The sequence below is a fragment of the Phoxinus phoxinus genome (assembly GCF_949152265.1).
Source record: "Phoxinus phoxinus genome assembly, chromosome: 14".
Taxonomy (NCBI): domain Eukaryota; kingdom Metazoa; phylum Chordata; class Actinopteri; order Cypriniformes; family Leuciscidae; genus Phoxinus; species Phoxinus phoxinus.
Window position 1 is genome coordinate 30,742,600 of NC_136889.1, and position 27,888 is coordinate 30,770,487.

Sequence of the window (27,888 nt, forward strand, 5' to 3'; positions counted from 1 at the left end):
TGCGCAGAAGTGCAAATGGGATTTGAGAGATACAACACCAGGTTTTTCAGTAGTGGTTTAACTGCATGCATTTTTATCACAAAAAAATCTATAAGAAGGCTTAAAATATATGCACTACACTCTTAAAAAAAAACTAAATCTTTATTGGGATCTATAGTTTCTTGAAGAATCTTAAACATCCATGGAACCGTATTGCTTCAAACGATTATTAACAGTGAAAAAAGGTTCTTCAGATTATAAAAAACTTTTTTAAATAAGTGATTATTTTAAGAATCTGTTCACTGAAATGATCACTGCAAAAAAAAAGAAAAGATGATTGTTTTCAAGAGTCTTGAGGTTTTGACCTTTTTTATGTGCATTTTTTCTTTTTTGAAACTTGAGAACCCCCTTACTTTAAAGCTTTGACATTCTTTGGAACATCGTTTTGTGTTCAACGTTCTGAAAAGTCAAATATCTTTTTTGAAAGTAACACGGAAAATGTCAAAATGTCACTTCCTCAGGGCTAAGTTTTGTAGGACATCCATTTTTTCAACTTTAGTTTTAATTCGAAGACAAACTATTTGCTAATCATGTTGACATTCAGCTCACAGGCTAGGCTAATCCAGTGTCCCTTTAAGATGAAATATAGATGAATATGTTGAGTACTGATGCCAGCCATGGCCATAAATGACCTTGAGAAAGTGTCCAGACTCTCTGGGGCTGCTTATGATTCCGGATGAAAGATAAATTGATCGTCTCCGTGCTTTCAGCATTGAAATTCATTCGCTGCGTATCTTTAAGAGCCAAGCCGTTGCTAATGCACAATGTCCCTGTCTTTAAAAGACTGACTTGTTGATCAGGCTCCCCCAAGAGAATGTCTCAATTGAAAAAGGTCACATGTGCGTAAAATGAAGGCACTTTCTGGAGTACAAGCGCCGCTCTGTCCCCAAAGTAAGTGGATTTGAAGATGCAAAAATATATATATATATATGCATAAATACAAATCAGAATCGAGGCGGGCTGACATCCTCAAATGCTCTTGCTGTGGAGACTTTATTCTTTCTTTTTTTCCCCGTCTCTTAGTTTTGTGCTCAATTTTCAGGCTGTTTGTGTTTTGTTTGGATCAATGCTTTTTCTAAATGTCACAAGTTCACGTCCTGGAAATTGCTTTTTATCTCAGAGTGCATTTGTAGAGTTATTTTTGTCCAAAGCAAAACCCTTTACTCTGAGAACTGGAGTTTATCAGGAAAACTGCTGGCTCAATTAATGTGAATTAGAGGTTATCGCGAACTCTGTAGGCGTACCGTTCGAATAAAAAGGATTTTGTCATGGAACACAAATGCGAAGTCAAAAATGCACTGCGGTGCGACTAAATTGATATTGACCGGCATATTTTATGTCCCAGCGGCCTTTAAAGCATCCATCATGTAACTAATGATCAATGCTAATTTCCATTCCTGCATTTCTCGATAGGGATCTAGCAATGTGTTGCTATGGCTGCTTTGTTACCCAGCATGTGGCCCATCTTTCTTTCATAGTGTCTCTTCTATTACAGGAAAGTGTGATAAGGCTTTGCTGGGTGTCCGTTAACCTGGAGCGAGAGGTTTCTTTAATTCATGTTATGCCATTGAAAAAATCAACTCTCAGGGACTGATGGAGAAAATGGACAAGATCTTTATTTTGTCCGTCTATGTTGTTTTTGCTAACACTAAGAAATTAATACTTGTTTGAGAACGGTTTCAGACAAAAGAACCATTTTCCCTGTCAGAGAGGTTTTCTGAGAGGAATGTTTTCGTCTGATTTGCATCAAACATTCTGCTATTTTTCCAGGTAGAAATGATTCTCTGCTCAACAAGAGGTAAAGACAAATGGTAGAGCATCACAGTTTAATAATTGGTCTGTGAATCGACATGATCTAAAAATTGGATTACATTTCATGAATGAATAAAACATATCTTGTTTTTTACGAGAATATGTCTTTGGATGTTTTTTTTTAAAAGGAGAGAAGAATATAGCATGCATTTTATGACTTTTTTTAAGCTTGGCAAATGTGCTCGCTATAAACCATTCTATTTAAAAATGGAAAATGTATTAATGACAGCATAAGGTTTTATAATTTTTGGGTGAACTATTCCTATACCCACTAAAAGATAGAGTCATGGTCAGAATTATTGGCACCCTTGATAAATATAATCAAAGATGGCTGTGAAAATAAATGCATTTTTTATTCTTTTGATCTTTCATAAAAAAAAATATTTACAGGTTTGTTTTTTTTTGCTTCAATGAATGGTTCAATTTTTGTAAACATTTTTAATCAGAAGGATAAACAATGCAATTTTATTTTCACAAGCTTCTTTGTTCATAATTACCAGGAGTGCCAATCATTCTGACCATGAATGTATATAATGTATATGTTCTTTTAAATACCAACTAAAAGATTAAAAGATAGATATGAAGATGTGATGAAAATGATTTTAGTTCTGAACATCTTCTACAATCCACATCTCTACTCAAAGAGACCTTTTTTTTAGTCATATCCAGAAAGGAAATTAAGGGACTATGTTTCTACAATCAAGCGAATACTTAAGGGAATTGTACCGTATTAAAGTGCTTCTCATACTGTATGATATCTTTGTCAGTGTTCTGCCTTCTCCAAACAATGCTGTTTTTACCTTCATCTTCCCTTCATTCTCTGCGAGATGCAAGCTTTTTGTCAGTGTCTTACAGTGATTGGCATGTTTATTCTCTCTACCTGTTTTTTCCGGCGCTACAATCCCACCGGTCTGCGGCGTATGTGCCAGCTTGATTACTTGAATTTGTGAAGGTACTTATGACGGCAAAGTTTGATCCTTTCTTTCCTCATGCTGGAGACAGAAATGAAAGTCAACAGGATGAAAAGATCTTCTTGCAATGCGCTTTTGAGACTACAGCACCATAGAATTACTATTCATATCACTGACACTGTGGATGGTCTCAGAAAAAAGAAAGAATAAAAAAACATTTTCTGAGCAATTTTTGATCTGACATGGGGTTACTACATTCAGATTCAGTTTTTCCATTAATAATCACCATAAATTGCTTAGCAGAAGTGGACCAGTGAGAACTATTACAAAGTGGATCATCATGAAATCTAATTTACATGAAGACAGCAACCACATTAATCTCCTCAGAACAGAACCCAAACCTGACGAAAGCATAGGTGTTTCTTTAGTGTAGTGAAAAAGTGAGAGAATCCCTGAGGTATAGTGATATTAACCACGGATGAAGCTGTAACTATCTGCTTGTCCTCTTCTGTGACAGGGCTGCGATCTCCCCGAGCAGAGCACGGTTCACGTGGTTCTGCCCCCGTCCTCGACCCGGCGCGCTGAGCTGGTCCAGCAGCGCAGGCTGAGCCACGGGGCCGAGAGCTTGACCCGACTCGACCTCAGTAGCTCCCGTCTGACCACCGCATCCGAAGGCCTCGCTGTCATTCTGGAGACAGATGCGTCCAGACAGGGGGACTCTGCTGGACACACAGGTACTGAACTGTGTTTGTATGTGTTGTTTTATGTGCGTATGTTTGTGTTGGTCCAGTGGTAGCTGGTGCTTTATAAGAGTGAAGAAGCACAAAAAGTTAATGGAAGAAAGTGTACTTTTTGGTGTCTCAAATGTTGCTCTAAATCCTACTAAAGTGAAGTAATCAACATAAGCTCATGAAAAAACATGCTCCAATTTTTTTTCTTTTTTCAATACTTAAAAAACATACAAATATTCATTTTAGGCAAATAATGATTACCGTGCAGATTATTTAGCCTGGCTCCGCCCTCCTACGTACTTCCGCTCAATTTGAATTTTCCTTCAGTACTAGGTCTGGGATTTTGGTGTATTCTTGGGTTTTCTCCGATCAATTTTTGCAGATCCAATCAGCGAACAGAGGGAGTGGCTGAGAACGTTGACATTGAGGTCGTGCGCTAGTTTGAGTCGTCATACGTCACGACCAAACGTTAGCGATTGGTTATGGCAGAGCCAGAGTGACTCTGGGCAGATCCAATAGTTTTAAACTTCAACAGAGTACCCGCCTTCAAGGAAAATTAACGCTTGTCAATGGAGAGAGGCCAGACTCTCTGTACAAATGAAGTGTACGAGAGTCTGGTAGAACCAGGCTACAGATTATTAGCCTGGCAAGCCAGACCTACATCAAGATGTTAGGTCTGGCAACTCACCATTGGGATGGCTCAATCCGAGGGGTGGGATAAACGATTGTCTTTCAAATTCCCTCTGCACGCAATAGGATAGCGCTAAAACCAACCAGAGCAACAAAGAAGGTAACGTAGTCAGAGCGGCAAAGATCCGGTCCGGCAAAACTCCGAACACTTCTTCCTTTTTTAAGAATGACTTAAGTGCCATTCTTTGCTCTTTTCTCAAAGAAAAACTTAACTCCAAGTCCTCCAGAGTCGCGGCCAAAGCCGATTCAAAAGACCGCTGTTCTCCATCCGCAGCCGCCATTCTTTGTTTTCAAGTGGCTGGGAACCGTCGCAACTCTGTCGTCATTATGTTAAGCCCGCCCCCGCCTACTCTATACACGACGTGATTGGCCTGACCCAATTTAGGTTTTTCCAGCTCGAAAGTCAACGGAGAGTTGCTAGACTACCCTGGCTGCAAAATAAATGTTGCTGCCGCTAGGGTGCGTCTAGATTTCTAGGCTAGCAGATTATCGATTAATAAAGACAAATGTGTTCCTTTGCACAATACTGTTATGGCTTCAAAACACTTACCATAGTGCATTATTTGTAAATGAATACATTTTGACATTTGCATCACATAATCACTTCATATGTATGGCTTTTCTGACATAGTAAACTTGCTCGGCAGCTCACCTGGTACAGCACTGCGCTTACGATTCGGCTACGAGTCCAAGCTCAACGCTAAAGTGGCATGGTTGCTTCTGCAAATGCATTTTTATCTCTTTACGTTTGCTTTTGCTAACACTAGCGGTTAGGTTTAGACTAGGGTTTTGTGTAGGTGATGTGTTATTTCCAAACAGCACTAACCTTTTAGCGTCATTCACTGGGCATTTCTTTTCCAAACTGCTGCAGTTTGTACAAAAATCAATGTAGGAGCCGCATTTGAGTTTATTTTTGTTTTCATAATTTACTTATAATTGTCTTTTCTATTGCATTTGAGTAGTACACCTTCTACAGCCAGAGAGGGCGCTATCCTATAAGTTGGAGCGTGTAGCGCATGAGAGAAGGAGAAGGCGTGCCAGCAGATACAGTCTTTGACCTCGGCCTGGATCTGCGTTACTGGAGCTTGGCCTGTATGGGAAAGCTGAACTCCAAGCGCTACAAAGGAATCTTTAAAGACATTTAAACCAGTTCTCATTTTTGTTTTGTACTTTATGTTTATTTGTAATAAATCTCAACAAACGCTCAACAACAACACTCTTGGATTTTCTTGGATCCGGGCTGCGAGTCTGACCCGGTACTCGCATTCTCCAGGTGGTTGAAAACAATAACAGGGGGTTACAGGAAAAACCCAACGTTGTTTTTGCCACTACATTTCGTCAAAGACTTGCTGTGAATTCATCAAAGAAGGAATTCTGTTGGAACTATGTGATATGAAGACGAAGGAAACGTTGGTCTAAGCGTGGCAAGCCAAAGAAACACTTCAGTGGAGGTATGTGCTTTCAAAGTGAATATTATTTGAAGGATATAGAAGCAAATTTCACCGCAGATTTTTGAGTTGATGAACTGTGACAAACAATTAAGAGCGGTGAAAGCACAGCCTAATTGGAACAAATGAAATGCAACGATATGTTTATGTTTGGAAAGAATACAAACTGTCTTCTACATTTTTGAGGAGGAAGATAAATATTTTTTGTGATTTTTGGGAATAATGGCTGATTCCAACGAAGAAGAAACACCTCCTGTTAAAGACATGAGTGAAACTGTTGCGCAATTGCGCTCATCTAGAGGAGGAAAAATGTCACATGTAACACGAAGAATGAACATTGTGAATGATTTAATGACTGATCCGGAATTTCTTGATGAAGTTAAACAAAACATGATTAAGTTTAATGAATTTCTTGAAGAGTTCAAAGCCTTGCATGTCTCCTATAGTGAAATGTTAGATGAAGAAGCAAAACAAGAAGACCACGAAACATGGTATCAGCCTAGGTGTGTACAGATAACAGCTTTTATGGCAAACGTTGAAAATTGGATTTCAGCCATAGAAAACCCAGGTTCCCAAGCTACAGTTGAAGACTCCTCTTCTGTCACCCAAGTAGAAGATGGCGATGATGATACTGATGCACAATCATTTAGATCACAGACATCGTCTGTGTCATTGCGCATTAGTGCAGAGGCAGAGAGAGTAGCTTTAATGGCAAAAGCTGCAAAGCTGCAAGAAAGGCATGCAATTGAGGAGCAGGAGCATATTCTGAGAAAAAGGAGAGAATCTTTAGAGTTGCATTCTGAAATTGAAGCCACTACTGCAAAAATTAATTATCTGAAAGAAGCTGAAATAGGAATGTATAAACCTGCTCAGTCTGATGTCACAGTACAGATGCCCTGGTTAGGTGCAGAAGCAGATGAAGTGAAGACAAAATCCACAGTGACACATGTACCATTGGATGAAAAGCTTGATAGCTCACTTTATTTACATGACAGAGCCCCAGTAGTTAAAACCAGGCCAGGTGTTCAGGTTCAATTTCCTCTTCTTAATTTAGGCTCAGATAGGCATCACAGTAGACCTGTTTTCCAGCCCAGGGCTAGCAGTGATATCCGGCAACAACTACAGCAGACCTCGGCGTACAGTATTCCCCCTGTCAGCCACCAGTCGCTTGCAAGTTCAGCTACAGCCATTCAGTCCACTGTATCTCAAGGACAAATTCCTACACCCGGTTCAGCACAGGAAAGTCACATGATCAAAATTCTGGAAAAACAGAGTGAATTAACAAAGATTCTTATGAAACAGCAACTTCTGTCCACACTACCGCAAGGTAGCATCCCACTCTTTGATGGACAAGTTCTTGAGTACAAGTCATTCATTCACTCATTTGAAAATATGGTTGAAAGCAAAACTGATAACAATAAAGATAGACTGCAGTTTCTTATTCAGTATACGAGAGGCCTAGCACAAAGGCTAGTCAAGAGCTGTGAGTACTTGTCACAAGATAGAGGCTACAAGAGAGCAAAGGAGTTGCTAAAGGAAAATTTTGGAAACGAATATAAGATCTCTTGTGCTTACTTGGAAAAAGCCCTATCCTGGTCCCAAATCAAATCTGAGGATTTTAAATCGCTACAGGATTATTCCATGTTTCTTAGGAGCTGCTGCAATGCTATGGAGGAAATGGAATATATGGAGGAGCTGGATACAGTAACCAATATGAGAAGCATTGTGCTCAAGCTACCATTCAAGCTTCGAGAGAGATGGCGTAACAAGGCTTATGAGCTGCAAGAACAACGTAGTCGTAGGGTAAGGATTTTAGATCTAGTCTGCTTTATTGAAAGACAAGCTCGCATAGCAGCTGATCCAGTATTTGGTGATCTTCAAGATCAGTCGGCTAGTAGAGGAAAGGCTAGATCCCCAATCAAATCACAGGCCTCGAAGTCATCTGGCAGTAGTTTTGCCACTAGTATAGCTATTGCCCAAAAGCAGATGAAGTTTGATCTTTCTTGCCCCTTCTGTAGCTCAAGACACACATTGGACGTGTGTAAAGATTTTGTAAAGATAACACATAGAGACAAGCTCAGTTTTATAAAGACCAAAGGTATATGCTTTGGATGTCTCTCCACAGGCCACATTAGCAAAGACTGCAAAGGGCGTCTCAGCTGTAAAGTATGTAAGCAAGCTCACCCTAGTGTCCTGCATATTGAGGCCAAAGATAGTATTATCAAAAAGGCAGAAAGATCCTCTGATGTTATAGGCAGTGCATCAGCAGGGTTATGTGGTCATATAGGGGCCGGAGACCAAGAGAGTGTGCTGTCCATTGTCCCAGTTCAGGTTAAGGCAGCGAAAGGCAGCCAAGTCTTACAGGTGTATGCTCTCCTGGACCCTGGATCCTCCGCCACCTTCTGCTCCGAGGATCTTATGTTTCGGCTCAATCTGAAGGGTAGAAAAACACACATTCTTCTACGCACAATGAATCAAGAAAAAACTGTTCCAACTCATGTCGTATCTGAAATGGAAGTATCAGCACTGGACAGCAACAACTTCTTACCTCTTCCTGATCTCTTCACTCAAAAAGAAATGCCAGTTACAGCAAACAGCATTCCCAAGCAAGAAGACTTAACACAATGGAAGTATCTAAGTCGAGTCAAACTTCCCAGCATTAATTCAAAGGTGGAGCTATTGATTGGCACAAATGCTCCAAGGTGCATAGAACCATGGGAGGTTGTTAATAGTCAGGGTGGGGGCCCATACGCAGTTAGAACCTTATTGGGATGGGTTGTAAACGGGCCACTGAGAAGTGCTGATGGCAGTGCAGAGAGTGTGACTGTGAATAGGATATCGGTTGCAAATCTAGAACAGCTTCTGATCGCACAGTATAATCAGGATTTCAGTGAGGTAGCATCTGAGGAGAAGACCGAAATGTCAGTTGAGGACAGAAGGTTTTTAGAGATAGCCAATGAGGCGGTCTTACAAGATGGGCATTACTATCTGAAATTGCCCTTTAGGAAAACTGATGTCAGTATGCCTAACAATCGCCAAGTTGCAGAGCAGCGCCTCCAAACTCTGAAAAGGAAAATGAAAAAAGATGAACAATACAAACAAGAATATGTTACTTTTATCAATGACATCTTTGAAAATCATTATGCAGAGGAGGTCCCAGAGGAAGAACTCACACAGGCACCTGGAAAGGTATGGTACATACCACACCACGGAGTGTACCACCCCAAAAAAAGGAAACTTAGAGTGGTGTTTGATTGTGCAGCTACTTACAAAGGTGTATCCCTCAACACAGAGCTACTACAAGGTCCTGATCTGACCAATTCTCTTGTCGGAGTCATTTGGAGATTCCGCAAAGAACCCATTGGAATTATGGCTGACGTTAAGTCAATGTTCCATCAGGTGGGAGTAGAGAAATCAGGTGTGGACTACTTGCGCTTCCTGTGGTGGCCACAGGGTGACACCAGTCAAACCCCGAAGGAATACCATATGCTTGTGCACATATTTGGTGCAGTGTCCTCCCCAAGTTGTGCAAGTTTTGCATTACGAAAAACTGCTGATGACAATGAAAGCTGTTTTCCCCTTCACGTAGCTGAAACAATCCGGCACAACTTTTATGTGGATGATTGTGTTAAGTCCGTGGCTGAAGAGTCTGAAGCCATCCAGCTAGTAAAAGACCTCACAGCACTATGCTACAAAGGTGGATTCCAGCTGACTCAATGGGTCAGCAATAATCGGGCAGTTCTAGCATCCATTCCAAAAGAAAAATGGGCAAAAGAAATCAAAACACTGGATCTGGACAAAGACAGCCTACCAATAGAAAGAGCCCTGGGATTGCAGTGGTGTGTGGACTCTGACCATTTCCAGTTTAACATCAATTTAAGCCAAAAGCCACCTACCCGCAGGGGCATACTTTCTGTTGTAAGTTCCATTTTTGATCCCCTCGGTTTTCTTGCTCCTCTCATTCTCCCAGCCAAGCAGTTGCTACAGGAGCTCTGCCAGAGAGGCTTTGGATGGGACGAACCTTTGCCCCAAGTTGTAGTTGACAGGTGGGAAGGATGGACAAACAGTTTGGAAAGAATAAAAAGCTTCAGTGTTGCACGCTGTTTGAAACCAAAAGGCTATGGAACAACAAAGTGTGCAGAACTACACCATTTTGCTGATGCCAGTGAGAATGGCTATGGCTCAGTGAGCTACATAAGACAAGCTAATGAACAGGACATTGTAAATGTCACTTTTCTCATGGGAAAGTCCAGAGTCCTTCCTTTAAAGAACATCACAGTACCACGTCTGGAGCTGGCCGCTGCAGCATTGTTGGTAAAGGTGGACAAAATGCTAAGGAGAGAACTACATCTACCCTTAAAGCCCTCTGTTTTCTGGACCGACAGCCAAACCGTACTTAAGTACATTAGAAGTGACACTGCAAGATTTAAAACGTATGTAGCAAACAGGGTCTCGCTGATTCGAGATAACTCGGAGCTGTCTCAATGGAGATACACAAGAAGTAAAGACAATCCAGCTGATGATTCCTCGAGAGGATTGAGTGCAGGCAAATTCATGGAGCAAAGAAGGTGGATGCATGGCCCAGAGTTCCTATGGAAACCTGAGGAAAGTTGGTTAGAGGTGGAGGCATTGGGCTCAGTGTTACAGGATGATCCAGAGGTCAGGAAAAACACTACTGTGTTTACAACAGTGGTAAACGCTGACACACCCACCGGCCAGCTTATTTCATACTTTTCAAATTGGATTAGGTTACTTAAAGCAGTGGCATGGTACATCAAACTGAAAAATGCCTTGATACTGAGAATCAAAAAACAAAAGGACTTTCCATCGTATCAAGTTACTACCCGCTCCCACAGCCAAAAGGTGAGACCAAAACCCGGTGGACAGCTCCTCACAGTGGAAGATCTCTTACAGGCAGAAAGATCAGTTATCTCTTATGTTCAGAGGCAAGCATTCCCAGCTGAAATAACAACACTACAAATGACCCCACCTAAAGTGAAAAAGAGCAGCAGGATCTGTAGGCTTGATCCTGTGCTAGATGAAGGCATCTTAAGAGTAGGTGGCCGGATGCACAAATCTGCCATGCCTGATGAAACTAAACACCCCTGTATCTTGCCCAAAGATTCACACATTTCAATTCTTCTTTTAAGACACATTCATGAACGCTGTGGTCACAGTGGCAGGAACCACATGCTCTCAGAGCTTCGTAAGAAATATTGGATTAGTAAGGCCAACTCCTTAGCAAGAAAGGTGCTCTCAAAATGTGTCATGTGTCGACGTGTGAGGGGCAAAGCAGGTGAGCAGAAAATGGCAGATTTGCCGCTAGAAAGAATCCTACCTGACCTCCCTCCCTTTACCAATGTTGGATTGGACTACTTTGGCCCGATTGAAGTGAAGCGAGGAAGAAGCACCATCAAAAGGTATGGAGTTCTGTTTACATGTATGTCCAGCAGAGCTGTTCATTTGGAAGTAGCTTTCTCATTAGACACTGACTCATGCATTCACGCTTTGAGGAGATTTGTTTGCAGAAGGGGGCAGGTTAAGCATATCAGATCGGACAATGGAACGAATCTGGTGGGTGCTCAGGTGGAGCTCAAGAAAGCTCTGATAACACTGGACAAGTTGAAGATCCAGGATGCCCTGCTTCCTGATGGAATTGAGTGGAGTTTCAACCCACCAGCAGCATCGCACCATGGCGGAGTCTGGGAAAGGCTTATAAGATCTGTTCGTTACGTGCTGAACTCCACACTCCATCAACAGTCCATCGATGATGAGGGTCTTCAAACTCTATTCTGTGAGGTAGAGGCGATTCTAAATAACCGTCCTCTCTCCACAGTGTCCTCAGACCCATACGACCTGGAACCGCTGACCCCAAACCACATCCTCCAGCTGAAAACCCAGCCCATTATGCCTCCAGGAATCTTCCTGAAATCAGACCTTTATGCTAGACGCCGCTGGAAACAGGTCCAGTACATGGCGGATCTCTTCTGGCATAGATGGACCAAAGAATACCTTCTTACACTCCAGGAAAGGCAAAAATGGACTGTAGTGAAGAAGAACCTGAATGTTGGAGATCTTGTTCTAGTGGTTGACCCCACTGCTCCTAGAGGATCATGGCCATTAGGAAGAGTTCTAGAGACCAGGCCTGATCGAAAGGGGATGGTCCGATCTGTGAAGCTCCAGACACAGACTTCAATCCTTGATAGGCCCATTACCAAGCTGTGCCGAATTCTGGAAAATGAAGAGTGTCTGGTTCCCCTTAAAGATCACCAATAAGGGATGTAATGTATACATATATACATATTTTTTCTAAAAAGTATTAAGAGATTATTTGATTTCCGGCTCCTTTTTTGTATTTATTTTAAGTAATTGATTCAATAGAGAACAATTAGGGGCCGGTGTGTAGGAGCCGCATTTGAGTTTATTTTTGTTTTCATAATTTACTTATAATTGTCTTTTCTATTGCATTTGAGTAGTACACCTTCTACAGCCAGAGAGGGCGCTATCCTATAAGTTGGAGCGTGTAGCGCATGAGAGAAGGAGAAGGCGTGCCAGCAGATACAGTCTTTGACCTCGGCCTGGATCTGCGTTACTGGAGCTTGGCCTGTATGGGAAAGCTGAACTCCAAGCGCTACAAAGGAATCTTTAAAGACATTTAAACCAGTTCTCATTTTTGTTTTGTACTTTATGTTTATTTGTAATAAATCTCAACAAACGCTCAACAACAACACTCTTGGATTTTCTTGGATCCGGGCTGCGAGTCTGACCCGGTACTCGCATTCTCCAGGTGGTTGAAAACAATAACAGGGGGTTACAGGAAAAACCCAACGTTGTTTTTGCCACTACAATCAATGTAAATAAAACGTTGCCATTTTCTTGCTTTGGTTACAACTGAACATGCTTTTAGAGCCACTCACTGGACATTTCACTTTGCAAGTGTTCCAAGATATGCAAGAAGCAACGTAATGTCATTTTGGCACGCCAGAGGTACGGTTTTCCACTTAGCCTGGGTTAGAAGTACTGTGTATCTGTGCTGATTTTCAAATACTGTCTCCCACTCAAATATGTTGTTGTGCCCAACCTTACATATATGACAAATTTGCCATTGCCATTTATATGTACATTAATAGGACGCTGTTCTTCCTGTGCAATCTTGAAGCAATTGCCACTGACTCACTTCCTATATGATGCTTTCAGTCCCAAACTAGAATTCCTTTGTAAGTACTATATATCCTTTCATATACATTAGTTTGTGCAACGCTGACGCTTTTGCAACCTCCTTCAGCAGTAATACGCAGCTCTCAGAGAGAGCATTTGAATGTTTTTGTAAGCACACCGGTTGGTGAAGTGGATGCTGTCATTTGCCACAATGGCGCCGCTTTTACAAGCTGTCCTCTGCCCGTCCTTCCCTTTTCAACCTCGCTCTGGCTAGCGGCCCACTCGGCTACTTAGTCCAATCACGCTACCTCTTTTATCTAGCCCTTCTCCCTGTAAAAGCATTAGCATAATGGAGGAATCATGCAGAAATCATAAATAATAGGGTGCCTGTCTTATAAAACCCACTCTGCTCGATTTATTGTTAGCTGTGTCAAGGTATCTTGTACCTCTTCGCTGCCCCATGCTTTTAGCTCTAATGAGAATGCTGCTCCCAGGTGTGTGCGTGTGTGTGCATGAGTGATTTAAACTGGGATGGGACAGACTGATAGGACATGTCCTCTCTCAAGTAAATCATATGCAGAGAAGATGTCTGGATCTTCTTTTCTGGTTAATTGGATTGTGAGCCGTTTGTCCTGGGACTGTGGTGGCTTGTCGGAGCGCTGCTACACCTCGTTCTTATTCTCTACTCAGTGCTCAAACCAACCCACTTACGTCCCACTCAAAACACTCCACAGCTGTTAACTAATAGAGGACTAGAAGAAAGGGATACAAAATAAAAGCAAACAGAAGCTTGCTAAGATTTAGTCTGCAATGTTGCTCAGCTTATCCCATCCGTTCTTAAATAAGTGTAATTTCGGCACCAAATGGAATAAGCAATTAAAAGGATGCAAAAATATTGACTTATTCTCTACTGGTAGCCTATAGTCTACCATTGTATGGTAGACACACAAGTTGTCCTGCCTGGACTTTGGCTTCGGTCCATCTATCACTGTTTTTAAAGTTTGCGGACTTAATACATAAATATATGTAAACTGTGTTTTTAAAAATGGCGGGTGCCAGGGTTTCATATGGCAGTCAGCGTACACTTACGTCATTGATGCTTCATATTGTGCCTGAAGTTGGAGCTAATTTATCCCTTTGGAGGATGCTTTGGAGAACCGAAACATCTTCTTCCTTTTGGAACACATATTTTAAGACTGCAGATAACTTTTTTTGCAACCAGTCTTCCAATGGTTGAGAACAATTACCAGCTTTTAATGTTTCTTACCATGAAACTGTGTTTTGCATAATTTATAATAAAAATCTATATTTTTGTCCCTGTGCATATTTTCTTGCATATTAGTAACAAATAGTGCAGTTCATGTCACTCACAGCGTACAGTATATGAGATGAGTCTCCATCTCTCCATAAAACGCCACCTGTTACAAAATGTGAAGACTCACCGATATTGACCCTCATATTTACATTTCGGTAAGGAATTTTTCACATATGTGTTGGCACATTTACAACTGATGTAGAAGTTAGAAGGTTTATGATTTTTCTTCAGTAGACAGTATTTGATTTGAATCTCTTGCATCACTTACATCATCATGGGTAAGTGATATAAACATGTCTTATGTTACAGATCTTAATAAAGTTGCTGGCCAACTGGCAATAATATGAGTTTTTACATGCTTTAGGATGTCAACCAACAAATGGTTTAATAATCGTTGTCAAAAAAAAACACACACTTCTCCATTATTGCTTGTTTTTATGGTGTTTTTCTTTGTTCTTACAGAAAGTAAAGGCCACAGCAGTTTCTATGTGTTCTGTAAGGCGGTCTGCAAGGCCATCCAGCCTGGAAAACTACGTGTTCGATGCAGATACTGCAAACAAGGCACCCTTACTCTCAGCAGGGTATGTACATGAATGTATATATGCCACTAGAATTGCTTGCCCTAACCAGGTACTTTCATTGCATCCAATTTACTACTGACATTGTTTTGTTAGTTTGGCGTTCAGAAGACATTAAAAGTCATCTAGTCAATATCGCTTTTTTCTTGCCTTTATTTGCACTCCTAAAAATAAAGGCTCTTTATTGAGATCGAACTTCCATGGAACCTTTTTATTGCACAAAAAGTTCTTTAGTTGAAAAGTTGTTTTTAGATTGTTAAAATGTTCTTCATAATAAGGAAAATGTCAATTTTAAAGAAATGCTCTTGTTCTGTGAGGAGGCCAAAATGGGTTTTCAATGGGATCGCTGCAGAAAACTATGAAAGCTTGTTTTCGCCACGGAATAAAAAATAAAAAAGGTAACTGTTACTTTTTATCTCATGATTAGTTTTTTTTTTTTTTTTCGCGTTTATGAGTTTTTTCTCACAATTGTTAGTTTATATCTCACAATTCTAAACAAAAGGGAGATTGTGGTTTATGGGTTATGGGTTTATGTGATTAAAGTAGAAAATTGCAAGAAATAAAGTCAGAATAACAACATATAAACACAAAATTGTGAGAAAAATGGCATAATTACCGGAAACAAGCTTCCATAAAAACAAATAAATAATTAAAAACGTTTGGAACCTTGATTTTTAAGAGTGTACCATTACTGGCACTAAGGTAATCCAACAGTTAGGTATTTTCATATTGTGGCTTTTTTTTTTTACTTCTTTTTTTTTTACTTTTTTTTTTTTTGATGCATTTAAAGTCATGTGACCAGAAAAAAATTGTTCTAGCAGTGCATTTATTTAACTTTTTTTTTTAAATGTCATACATACAATGACTTGATTGCACCTTTTCTATGATTAGCACGTTTTTAATGTCTGAATTAAAATCCATAAAGGGGGGCATAAAATCAAGAAATTTAGAAATTGTCATTACTATTATTATTGTATTTTTGGAAAATTTGGTATACAAGATTTTTTAAAAACAAATGAATTCAAAGAATATATTTTTTAAAACTTGCCATTTTTAATAACTTTATCGGCTGCATTTTGATCAATTTAAAGCCATCGACATATCAGCTATAGCATGAAAAAGGCAGATATAACAAACCGAGTTTATTAAAGGTGGGGTATGTAATTCTCTTTTTTGGCCATTTTTTCAAGATCACTTAAAATCCTATTCCTAACCCACTTACAGCCACTGAGTTAGAAGCACTGAAATAAAAATTAAGCAATTTAATCATCTGTGGAACGGGCAGGACTCGAAAAACTCCAGTCAATCATTTCCAAGACCACCTAGAATCATTGGACAGTAAGTGCGTCAATCAATCGGTCGTACCATCCCCCCCTCCCCCATCCATGTCCATGTTCTTTGAATGGGTGGAGTCAAAGGAAAGAAGGTAGGACCATTTGAGTTGTGTATTTTCAAAATCTGCCAGCCGTTTTGCAAATCACATACCCCACCTTTAATCAACTGCATGAATGCACTTGAGTAATATCTGTTCCATAACCCAACATATTTATAATATGCATAAAATAATGAAATACTTGCCAAAACAGAATGAAATCGGTACAAGGTTTGTCAGCATATATAAAGTTGATAGCAAAAATAACCTCTGAAGGTTGTCAAGTCTCATTTGTATCTTTTACCTTTGTTCCTCACTTATAATGTTGGCCTGTTGAATGTTAAATTAATACAATCCATAATTTGATGAATAAACTATCTAATATACTGTACCTTAATGCATGTGTTTTTTTGTGCTTTGAGAATGCAAGTGACAAATATCGTGTTCGGAATTGGCCATTAGTTTGTTAAAATCGATATTGTATCGTGCAAAAAAAACAACAACAACAAAAAAATTCCTGTCGGACCATCCATAGTTTTTAACTACATTTTTAAAAGAATTTCCTTTCCTTTATCATGGACACTCTTAAATGTCCTCATTTCAAACAATATTTGGCGAGTTATTCTAATGCGGGAACTCTGTAACCCACATCACTGAATTATGACTGTAGGGGGAAAACCTGCTTATTATTGCTATTCTTCAGAAACATTTGTTGCCTCAAGTCTCATAACTAACGAACAGTGACACTTCTTAGCCGGCAGAATGAATGCAGAACAGCACAAACCCACGTCTCGGCTGTCATAAGCCCCATCCCTCCGTAACTCTGCCCGCGGCCCGTTTTATCTTTCGGCCCGTATGGACTTTCTGTCCCAGCGCGTGGGCATCATTCCCACCTCTCCACGTTCTGCCGTGTTTGGGAAAGCTGACTGACACGTCGCTAAGCTGCACCTGCCTTTTCTTTCCGCTCGCGGTGGTCTTCGGCGCTGAGAATCTGTTCGTCCGCTGTCTCAGTGCCAGTGCCGCCCCGTTCCTTTGCCAATCTTGTGATGCGATTGGCTCTTAACATCCTCGGGCCTGAAACGGGTTCCAGCTCTTCTCATCTAACTCTCTCCAGAGAACTTGCTGAGGAGGAGAAGACGGCAAAGTTTATGCACTCGCTGTCAGAGCTCTTCATTTGGGCCTTTGGAGATATTGGACTTAGCAACACTTTCAATCAAAAACATTCATCTCCATCTACAGAAACTCCTAGCTTAACAGCCCTGCCTTGGCTTTTAGCAGATTTACTGTATGATTTAGGCGCTTTCACGCCAAGATCTTCAAAACCTACATCCCTGAATTAGGCCTTTAGGGGGAGAACCTGCTCATTGTTGCTGTTACAAGTTTCTTTGTGCTTTGAACATTAATAGAAAATAACCTTGGCTTGCATCTCTCCAGAACGCAATTATGAGAAATACAGTTTTGACTAGATTGCTGGCATTATAAATATCTCGATGTGCCCCAAGGCTTTAATTAGAAGTTTTAATTATAATGTTCGGGGTGTTCCCATTGTAATGAAACCCCCAGCCCCACAGATATTACATTTCACACTTTACATTTCAGAGTTCATATTTGTCTTACGACATTGTGTATCAAGTTGAGCTGTCCGGTTGTTCTTAAAGGAATGGTTCACCAAAAAAAGGCAATAATTTAAGCATTTACTTGCCTCATTTTGTTCTAAATTGTTATGTTATTTTTTTTTTTCTGTGTAACACAAAATAAGACTTTTTGAAGAAAGTGGATGTCCTTTTTTTAAACGACTGTAGCTGTCAAGATCCAAAAAGGACCAACAGTATCATAAAAGTTTCTTTAAGACAAACCATGAGCAAATTCATGTCAACACCATTGCTAAGTATTTTCTCTTTAAAAACTGCAGTGAAAAAAAAGACTTTCAAAAACGCAGCTTGAAACCGCCTGTGTTTCTGAAGTCACAAAATATCTTAAAACCAATCAGGTCGCGAGGGGGGCGGGCTTTTGCATATCATTAACTGAAGCAGGAGCGTCTAAGGAGATGCCATGTTATCCCGGTATTTTTTCTGTTGATATGAACAATCGGGTAGATTTAGCAATATAGTGGGTGTCTGATGTACGGTATATTACGATGTTATGATGAACTATTTGCCTCTCTCTACTAACGTTCTGAGTTGTTCAAAGCGTTTCCAATGATTGTTAGAAGGCAGACTGAGATGACGAACGGGAACATAGTTTGTGTAACATTAGCAAAATATTATTAGCAGTTTGATAACATAGTCAAGCAAAAGGCTAATCATATTAATCACCGTTATGTGTCTGACGTTGTAAAGAGCGATACTATTGTGCAGCGTTTACCTCAGTAAGTTGGCCGAGTGAATCTGTGAGCTGGTGCGAGTGAGTGGAGGCGGGGCTCATTTGCATATTCATAGAACTGCGTATACTAAATGAAGCAAGGATTGTAGAGTCATATTCAAGCTATTTTAAGGCATTAAGAATAATAAAAAAAAAAAACATTTAAATATGCCATTTTGGTAATCAAAGTTGAGTTTTAAGGCATACAATTATTGACAGGGGGACTTTAAAGTCAATAGTGAATAGTGCAATAGTGAAGTTAAAAAGCGTGGTATAATGCCTTTTTCACAAGATGTAAAATAAGTCTCTGATGTACTCTGAATAAGTCTCTGAATGTGTGTGTGAAGTTTTAGCTCAAAATACTCCACAGATATTTTTATTTAGCATGGTAAAATTCTCACTTTTTGAGGGTGAGCAAAAACGCACTGTTTTTGTGTCTGTCCCTTTAAATGCAAATGAGCTGCTGCTCCCGGCACAGGGGGCGGAGCTACAAGAGCTCGTGTCCTTTTACCTCACACACACATGCACTAAACATTTCAAAAACTTTCAGCCTTTTATGTTCAAACCGGAGTCAGACAAAGATGGAGACACTCAAGAAGAAGTGACAACATGTAGACAACATTTCTGAATAGTTAGTTGATGAATTTGTTGCTGATGTGTAGTTATCTTCTAGTCATTGATTAGCATAATCTGTCATGATAATCTATAAACCCCGGGGGGCGTGTTTATGTAAATATTAGGGTTGGTGATGTCACTAACCCGGGAGGAATGTCGTGTAGTTCCTACCAGCCGTTTGTTGTAGTCCTTTAAAAAATAAAATAATAATCTCCCTTTGCTTTGAACTTTGTAGCTTTGCAGATGTTGTTTATGCTCAAACAGCAACATTACACACTAACTAAAGTTAAAAGTGAAATCATAATCAACCACCCGTTTAAAGTAATATATGTAGCCTTGATAAATCTCAGAAGTCAAATCAGACTCTTTTTTTTATTATTATTCCAGGATATGAAATTGCTCTGTGTCTCTCTTCAGTTTTGTTTAGACTTTTGCTCTGGCACAGCCCACATAATAATACCTCATGTGAATTATCCGGTAATCATCGGCTGCGCTTCGAAAGGTCAGCTGCAAACAGGGTCAACTTTGAGCATCGCATTACAATGCTTCACCTGCTTTCAACACGGTGTCAGGGGTGATGCCGAGGCTTCATGCTTCACAACACACACTTCAATACACCGATACAACACTGACACACACCACATTAAAAGCCCTCTATAGTTGGGATTAAAGACTATTTATTACTTGGATGTTAGCAATATGTTTTACTTTGAGAATGAATGTTCCTGGCACTTTCCACAAATAGGATGCAAAATAAATCCTGAAAAAAAAAAAAAAAATCAATGGGGTTTGTGTTATTTGCGACAGAGTTAAAGGAGAACTCCGGTCAATTTTAACATTGAGCTAAATTTTTTGTAAATTTGGAGTGCTGTCAATACAGAGAACAACGATTAAAATCGGTGTTGCCTACACAGTGTTATCCTCTTTTTAAAATTTGCACCCTATTGACTTGAATGGGGCAAGTTTTAAACCTGCTTTTATCCTCCTAACATCCTTGAAATGTCATTATAAGTGCCCAGCCATGTTGAGGGATTCCTTTAGAGTGAACACGAGTGAATCTGACTGCAGTAGATGTGAAAGATGAATAAAAATGATGTTATATCAGCCAGCGCACATACCTGTATTTAGTTCCTGTTTTCGGTCGAAGTCCAAAGTAGTCGATTGTCGAGTTCACGTGCGTGATCATAGGTAACTAAACCTATGCGCGTGAACTCGACAATCGACTACTTTGGACTTCGACCGAAAACAGGAACTAAATACAGGTCTGTGCGCTGGCTGATATAACATCATTTTATTCATATCTTTCACATCTACTGCAGTCAGATTCACTCGTGTTCACTCTGAAGGAATCACTCAACATGGCTGGGCACTTGTACTGACACATCAAGGATGTTAGGAGGATAAAAGCAGGTTTAAAACTTGCCCCATTCAAGTCAATAGGGTGCAAATTTTAAAAAGAGGATAACACGGTGTAGGCAACACCGATTTTAATCGTTGTTCTCTGTATTGACAGCACTCCAAATTTACAAAAAAATGAGCTCAATGTTAAAATTGACCGGAGTTCTTCTTTAACAACGTTTGAATTGTTGTGTAATGTTATAGCAAAAAACTCTATATGAACATGAATATTAAATTGACAAATGAATGTAAAAAATAAACATGTTAATAAATTAAATAAATAAATAAATAAAAACAGCCAGAATGCGTAACAGAGCAGCACGTAACATGGCTTCAAATTTAGCCTCAGTTAAAGGACAAGTTCGGTATTTTACACTTAAAGCCCTGTTTACAGATCATATCTGATGAAATAGAACGGTTAAGATTAAACTTTGGACACATGCTCCTGTCCCGAGAATTTTAGGTTTATTTAGCTTTCCCCCCCCACCCCCACAATGGTTGTCTATGTGCACTGGCAGATTCCTTCCTAAAACACATTAAACTTTCGTTTACAAAGACGTGAAACTCACCGAGTGGTCAGGGGTGTTCACTGATATGATCCCAAAAAAAATCGCTGAAAAAGATGCTTTCCAACAGGTTTTATCGTAGTGTTTGTCCACCTCCATTGACTTGTATTGAATGTGCTGTGTGAGGTACGATATTCCTCCGCCGCTTCTTCTTCTGCTTCTTCTGTGTATTCAATGAAATGCCAGCGGTTTGCTTGCAATCGGCAAAGGTGCATTATCGCCACCAACTGGTGTCTATTATTCAAGCTCTCAACGGAAGAATCTGGGTGTGACGCGTTTGGCAAAATAGGTCCACAAACGCTAAATAAAACTAAAATTCTCGGGACAGCAGCATGTGTCCAAATTTTAATCTTAACCGTTCTATTTCATCAGATACGGTCTGTAAACAGGGCTTTAAGTGTAAAATACCGAACTTGTCCTTTAAGCTGCACTCCGGCTAGTTTATGGTCGATTATTGGATATGTTTACAGTGTACAGTAAGATGTTTAAAAAAAAAGGTCTTATGTTGAACAAGGCTTTATTTGATCAAAAATACAGTAAAAACAGTAATATTCTATGCTCTCTAAAAAATTCTGTGTTGTTTCAACCCAATTTTGGGGAAAATATGGACAAACCCAGCCGTTGGGTTGTATTTTTAGATTACATTTTTAGCCCAACTTTTGGGTTTGTCCATATTTTACCCAAAATTGGGTTGAAACAACACAGCATTTTTTAGAATGTGTGAAATAATTGTACAATTTAAAATAGTTTCTGTTTTATTATATTTTACACTGTAATTTATTTCTGTGTTGCAAAGCTGAATTTTCATCAGCCATTATTCAAGTCTTCAGTGTCAAATGATCCTTCAGAAATCATTACAATATACTGAATATAACATTTCATATTTCATATTATTATTAGTATTATTACTGAAGTGTGGAAGTATTTTTTCAGGATTACTTGATAGATAACAGCATTTATAAGAACAACATTTATTTGAAATATAATTATTTTGTAACAAAACAATGCAAAAGTCTTTACAGTAATTTCTTTACCAATCTAATGCATACTTTCTGAATTTTTTTTTATTAATTTCTTTGAAAAATCTTACTGACCCCAAGCAATTACATTTTAGTGTACAGTATATTCCCCATACACTACTGGTGCTGGTCATATAATTAGAATAGTTTAATTATATATTTATTATAATATTATATTATAATATTTTAACATATAATTATATAATTTATTTCAAGAATTCAACTTAAAAGGTGAAACTAATATATTATATAGACTCATTACATGCAAAGTGAGATATTTCAAGCCTTTATTTGTTATAATTTTGCTTACAGCTTATGAAACCCACGAAATCCAAATCACACAGTAATTACACAGTAATACCACGGTCATTGAACCAGGTTTTGGTTCTTTTGGCAGTGTGGGCAGGTGCAAATCCTGCTGGAAAATGAAGGAAGCATGAAGTGCTCTGGACATGTCCTGGTAGACGCTGTGTTGACTCTGGATTTAATAAAGCACAGTGGACCAAAGTCCTCTTTTCTGATCAGAGCAAATTTTGCATCTCATTTGTAAATCGCGGTCCCAGAGTCTGGAGGAAGAGAGGAGAGGCACACAATCCAAGATGCTTGAAGTCCAGTGTGAAGTTTCCACAGTCAGTGATGGTTTGGGGTGCCATGTCCTCTGCTGGTGTTGGCCCACTGTGTTTTCTGAGGTCCAAGGTCAACGCAGCCGTCTCCAGGAAGTTTTTAAGAGCACTTCATGCTTCCTGCTGCTGACCAACTTTATGGAGATGCAGATTTCATTTTCCAACAGGACTTGGCACCAGCACACAGTGCCAAAGCTACCAGTACCTGGTTTAAGGACCATGGTATCCCTGTTCTTAATTGGCCAGCAAACTCGCTTGACCTTAACCCTATAGAAAATCTATGGGGTATTGTGAAGAGGAAGATGTGATACTCAACCTGGGCTCATAACACCTGAGCAGTGCCACAGACTGACCGACTCCATCACGCCACAGACTGACCGACTCCATCACGCCGCATTGCTGCAGTAATTCAGGCAAAAGGAGCCGCAACTCAGTATTGAGTGCTGGACATGCTCATACTTTTCATCTTCATACTTTTCCGTTGGCCAGCATTTCAAAAAAATCTTTTTTTTGAATTGGTCTTAAGTAATATTCAAATTTTCTGAGATACTGAATTTGGGATTTTCATTAGTTGTCAGTTATAATCATCAAAATTAAAAGAAATAAACATTTGAAATATATCAGTGTGTGTAATGAATGAATATAATATACAAGTTTCACTTTTTGAATGGAATTACTGAATTCAATCAACTTTTTCATGATATTCTAATGATATGACCAGCACCTGTATATGAATGAATGAATGGATTGATAGATTTTAGTGCTTTAAAGGTCATGTGACATCAAAGTGTACTATATGTGTGCAATGCGCCTAAAGTCTATCTACAGTGTATTGTTAAACCAAAGATGATTTCTTACGCCCAGATTTGATGTCACTGTGATTAGTACCGTGTTTCCTGAGTATTTGCTGTGTGTGATTCAACTCTGTGTTCTATGGATGTCTGCCATGTTTGTGTTTTCATAGACTTCAAATGTCTATAATTGAGTGTGGTGAACGCAAGCGCAGTCGACCAATCAGGCGCATCGACTCGGGTCTGTGTGTGTGTATCAGATGTGTCTCTGCTGGATACAGGAAGTAGAATCCTCACAGCTGGCTCACACACACAGCCCTGTTTGTTAAACAATAATGTAATTAAGGCTTTGTGGGACTGCGATGTTGATTCTCTTCCATGGAGGAAAAAACCCGTCCTGAGAGGGTGGGGAGGTGAGACTGATGTGAACAATGCGGAAGGTGTGTTGTTGAATAATTCATCGGCGTTTTTCTCATTAATCATTTACACTCTCAGTGCCGTACGCGTGTGTGTGCGCGCGTTTGTTTTGAGCCGACGCGTCGGGGGTCTGTGTGACCTTTCCTTGCTGTCTCTAAGCAGGTGTCTTCGTGTAATCTCCGGGCTCCTCCACCACGGCACGCGTTTCATCCCTCCTTCCCTTCACCCCTCCCGCTCCCCCTGTGGGCGCGTAATGATTTTCTTAACCTTTTCTCTTGCTTATTAAGGGCCCTGTCAGAATGTTTAAATGCTTATGCTAATCAGGCACGGTCGGAGTCGGGCGGGGTGGGGGGTGGGGGGGAGTTGTCCCAAAACAATTATGGATGGAGAGAGTGTCTTAATCTGGCAGAAGGACAAGGAAGAGTGTGTGACGGAGGTGGCAGGTATAACGAAAACGAATGCTGGTGGTTTTTAAAGGGATAGTCCACTAAAAAAAAAAAAAAAAAATGTATATATATATATATATATATATATATATATATATATATATATATATATATATATATATATATGTATTATCTATAATTATTTAACCTGCATTGTTATTTTTCTGTAGATGCTTACAAAAAAGTCATTTTGGATTTTTTTACGCAGCCCTATGTATGTTTTTTTGGTTGTTTTAGGAGTAACTCTCAATATATGTACTGTAAAAGAGCTACAGTACATAAATATTTCTTAAAAAGTCTCCGTTTCTTTCAAGAGAAAAAAACAGATTGTAATGACATGAGAATAAGTAAATAATGACAGAATTTTCCCTTTTTTGGTGAACTACTTTCTTAAAGGGAAAGTTCACTTAAAAATGAAAATTTTATCATAATTTACTCGCCCTCAAGTTTTTTCAACCCTGTATGAGTTTCTTTCTTCTGCTGAACACAAAATAATATATTTTGAAGAATGTGTGTAATCGGACAGTTGATGGACACTGAAATACTACTGGGGTCCATCAACTGTCTGGTTACCAACATTCTTCGAAATATTTTCTTTTGTGTTCAGCAGAAGAAAGAAACTCATACAGGGTTGAAAAAACTTGAGGGTGAGTAAATGTTTTAGTTTTTAAGTGAACTATTCCTTTAAGGCAATAACATTTTATTTGGGTAATCAGAGTTAGAACAATTAGCGTTTGCATTTCAATCTCTTAGGTTTTCAACCCAGGTTCATTGGAAAAACGTGTCTGTGAAAATCATTTCTGCAAAATGATTTTGGTCAAATTTTGTATGTTTCACAACACTTTCAAAGTGAAACGTCCAGTTAGAGGCGCTAAAAGTGTGTTCATTTTACCAGAAACAGGTGAACGTGAATCTGTTTGTCGGTGGTTGTACGTTTCGCAGCAGTTAGGAAATGAAATGTCTGGTAAGTGGCACTAAGGTTAATGCTTGTAATCAGATATATCGTGCCACCTACACTAAACTCTACCATAAACCTAACCGATAATGTTAACAAAAGCAAACTTGAAATAAAAACGCTTTTTTTTTTAAATAAACCGTGCCATTTTAGCTTGCTTCTACAAGTATTTGAGCTTTTTATCGTGATTTGTGTTTAATGGGCCTTGTATTCGAGTGCTCTCCATCACAAGTGCAATGTTGAACGAGGGTTTACTATGTCAGAAAAAACAAATCCATGATTTACAAATCATACATGGTATCATACATTTTGTCATGGTAAGACAAAACTATGTGTTGAGGTCATAACCTAGTATTGTGGAAGGAACTGCTCAAAAATAAGTCTTTATTAATTGATAATCTGACCACTAGTGTTAATTTCAGCTGGTAACAGTGCAGTGAATTGTTTAAGGTAAGTTTTAGGAGTTTTGCAAAAATGTAGGTATAAAGGCATGTTTTTCCAGTGAGTTTTTGATCCGTTTCTTTTTGCGTTAAACTGCCCTTCTGTCTTTTGACCCTTCTTTCTATCTTACTCTATATTCCTCATCACATTCCTGCCCTTTACTTGTCGTCCAATTACCATAGTCGTCCTCATCTTCCTGTGACTGATGTCCATCATCTCTGTGATGTTGTGTGTGTTGTCTGTAGGGGCCGTGCTGCTGGGATGACGTCCTTTTCCCTAACAGGATTCATGGAGTATGTCAGTCACAAGACTGTGATGGCAGACTAGCGGTGAGACAGCAACATTTTTTTTCATATGATTATATTAATTATTCTATTGCCACTTTCTCGAATAAAAAAACACACCATAAAACTGTGCGGGAGACCAGCAAAACCAGCCTAAACCAGCTAACACAGATTGGTTTATTATCCTTCCCTTGGGTCATTTTGACCCGAAACAAAAATTTGTAAAAATTGAGTGTTCATCAGAGGGGTCCAAAACCCTAGGACTTTGTCGCACTTGAACCACGAATACACACAACAAATTTAGTTTTGTGGTTGAAATTTTAAAAAGTAACACATCCTTCCCTCACGTGTCAATTTGACCCCCATAGGAATGCAAGGAATGCTTCAGTACACATACAGAAACCTAAAAATGCTCAAAATTCTAACAAAAAATGCAAAAAATGTTCCTTAAAAAAATATTTTATAGTATCTGAATGCATACTGAAGAGAAATGACTTTAGGGCCAAGAGGAAGAGTGCAAATATGCTCCAAATAGAGCTATAAGGCTATCTAGTGGCAAGATTCATGCAATAACATGTTATATTTTATTTATTTTCCACAAGAGATTGGCAAAGACACACAATGTAAGATATTTTGAGATGAATTAAAAGGTTTATGCATGAAATATTATTATTCATATGTATTATTTATATTAGTTATTTTGAATTGAAGTTGAAAGAGTGTGAGGAATGTGCTTAAATTACTAGGCAATGGATTTATTATTAATTGATCAAATCTAGTATTAAAGCAACACTAAGGAAGATTTTTTTACTTTAAAATAATGTTTCCAAAATCGTTTCAGCGATTCATCAAGTTGTAACAGGGTGAAAGGCACTTATGCCTCCACTTTGCAGTCCTTTATCGGCTATAACCACACTATGTAAGACTGCCAGATCGGGTCGAGTTTCTGTAGTTCTAATGAGACATGAGAAAACTACAAATTTGACTTGCTTTACATCAAGCGTTACAATAGGCATTATTTAGTTTTTCTTCGATTCTGATGTCGCAATACATCACACTTTCATGAAATCATGCAACATACTCTTCCTTGTCTGTGGACATTGTTATTTCCAAAGCCGGAGCTGGATAAACAGCGAGTGTGTGTGCGACAGGCGGCGGGAGGCTAAATTATTTACGGCAGCGGTAATGGACAATTCTGCTTCCAACCTGTAGGGCGACCGCAGAGGAAAAGTTCCTTGTGTAAAAGTGTTGCTTTAAATAAAATAAGCTTTCTGGACAAAAAATAATAATTAAGCATAATTTTTGGGCTTCGGGTCATTTTGACCCGCGAGGGAAAGATATGTTACAAAGTGCGAGGGAAGGATGAGGGTTTAGACAGGAAATTGTGTTGATTGAGAGATGGAGGAAATGGACGTTGCCTTGGCTGGATTCACACCTGAAATTCTCTTATGGTGTCTTGAGTAAATGTGTTTACAGCTAGTCCACACTTTTTATCATTATATAGTAAGTCACTTACATTTTACCAACCATGCTACATCAGAATTGACTAATTTTACAAAGCCATTTTCAATGAGGCATAATATTAATTGTGCCTTTTTGTCTGTCTAGTGCTGTAAGTGCTTGACAGACAAAGAGGACTGTCCGCTTGTTGCACTAAATTGGCAGCTTTAACTCAGCTGGATCCAGTAATGCAGTGGGGTTGTTTTAGTCTGTTAGTGGGGGTTTGCAGGACATGATTACATCTGGTTTGTGCTTCTTGTAGGAGTTTTACCTGAAATGTGCTGCCCACCCCACCGGTGATAATGACACTTCAGCAGCGCTGGACTTGATAATGCCCAACACACGCAGAGTGCCCTGCATCGCCTGCACCGACATTGTGTGAGTTGCTCTCGGTTTTTCCATGTGTCACTAAACCCAT

At 39.3% G+C, this 27,888-nt stretch overlaps 1 protein-coding gene across 1 annotated transcript in view; it reads left to right on the forward strand.

Annotated features, from left to right (window-relative positions):
- prkn (parkin RBR E3 ubiquitin protein ligase) overlaps positions 1 to 27,888 on the forward strand; it is a 175,050-nt gene that overhangs the window by 71,727 nt on the left and 75,435 nt on the right. Inside the window, exons 3-6 of the mRNA XM_079634640.1 lie at positions 3,280 to 3,496; positions 14,567 to 14,685; positions 25,932 to 26,015; positions 27,733 to 27,848. Coding sequence (XP_079490766.1) covers positions 3,280 to 3,496; positions 14,567 to 14,685; positions 25,932 to 26,015; positions 27,733 to 27,848 — 536 coding nt within the window. The remainder of the gene's footprint in view (positions 1 to 3,279; positions 3,497 to 14,566; positions 14,686 to 25,931; positions 26,016 to 27,732; positions 27,849 to 27,888) is intronic.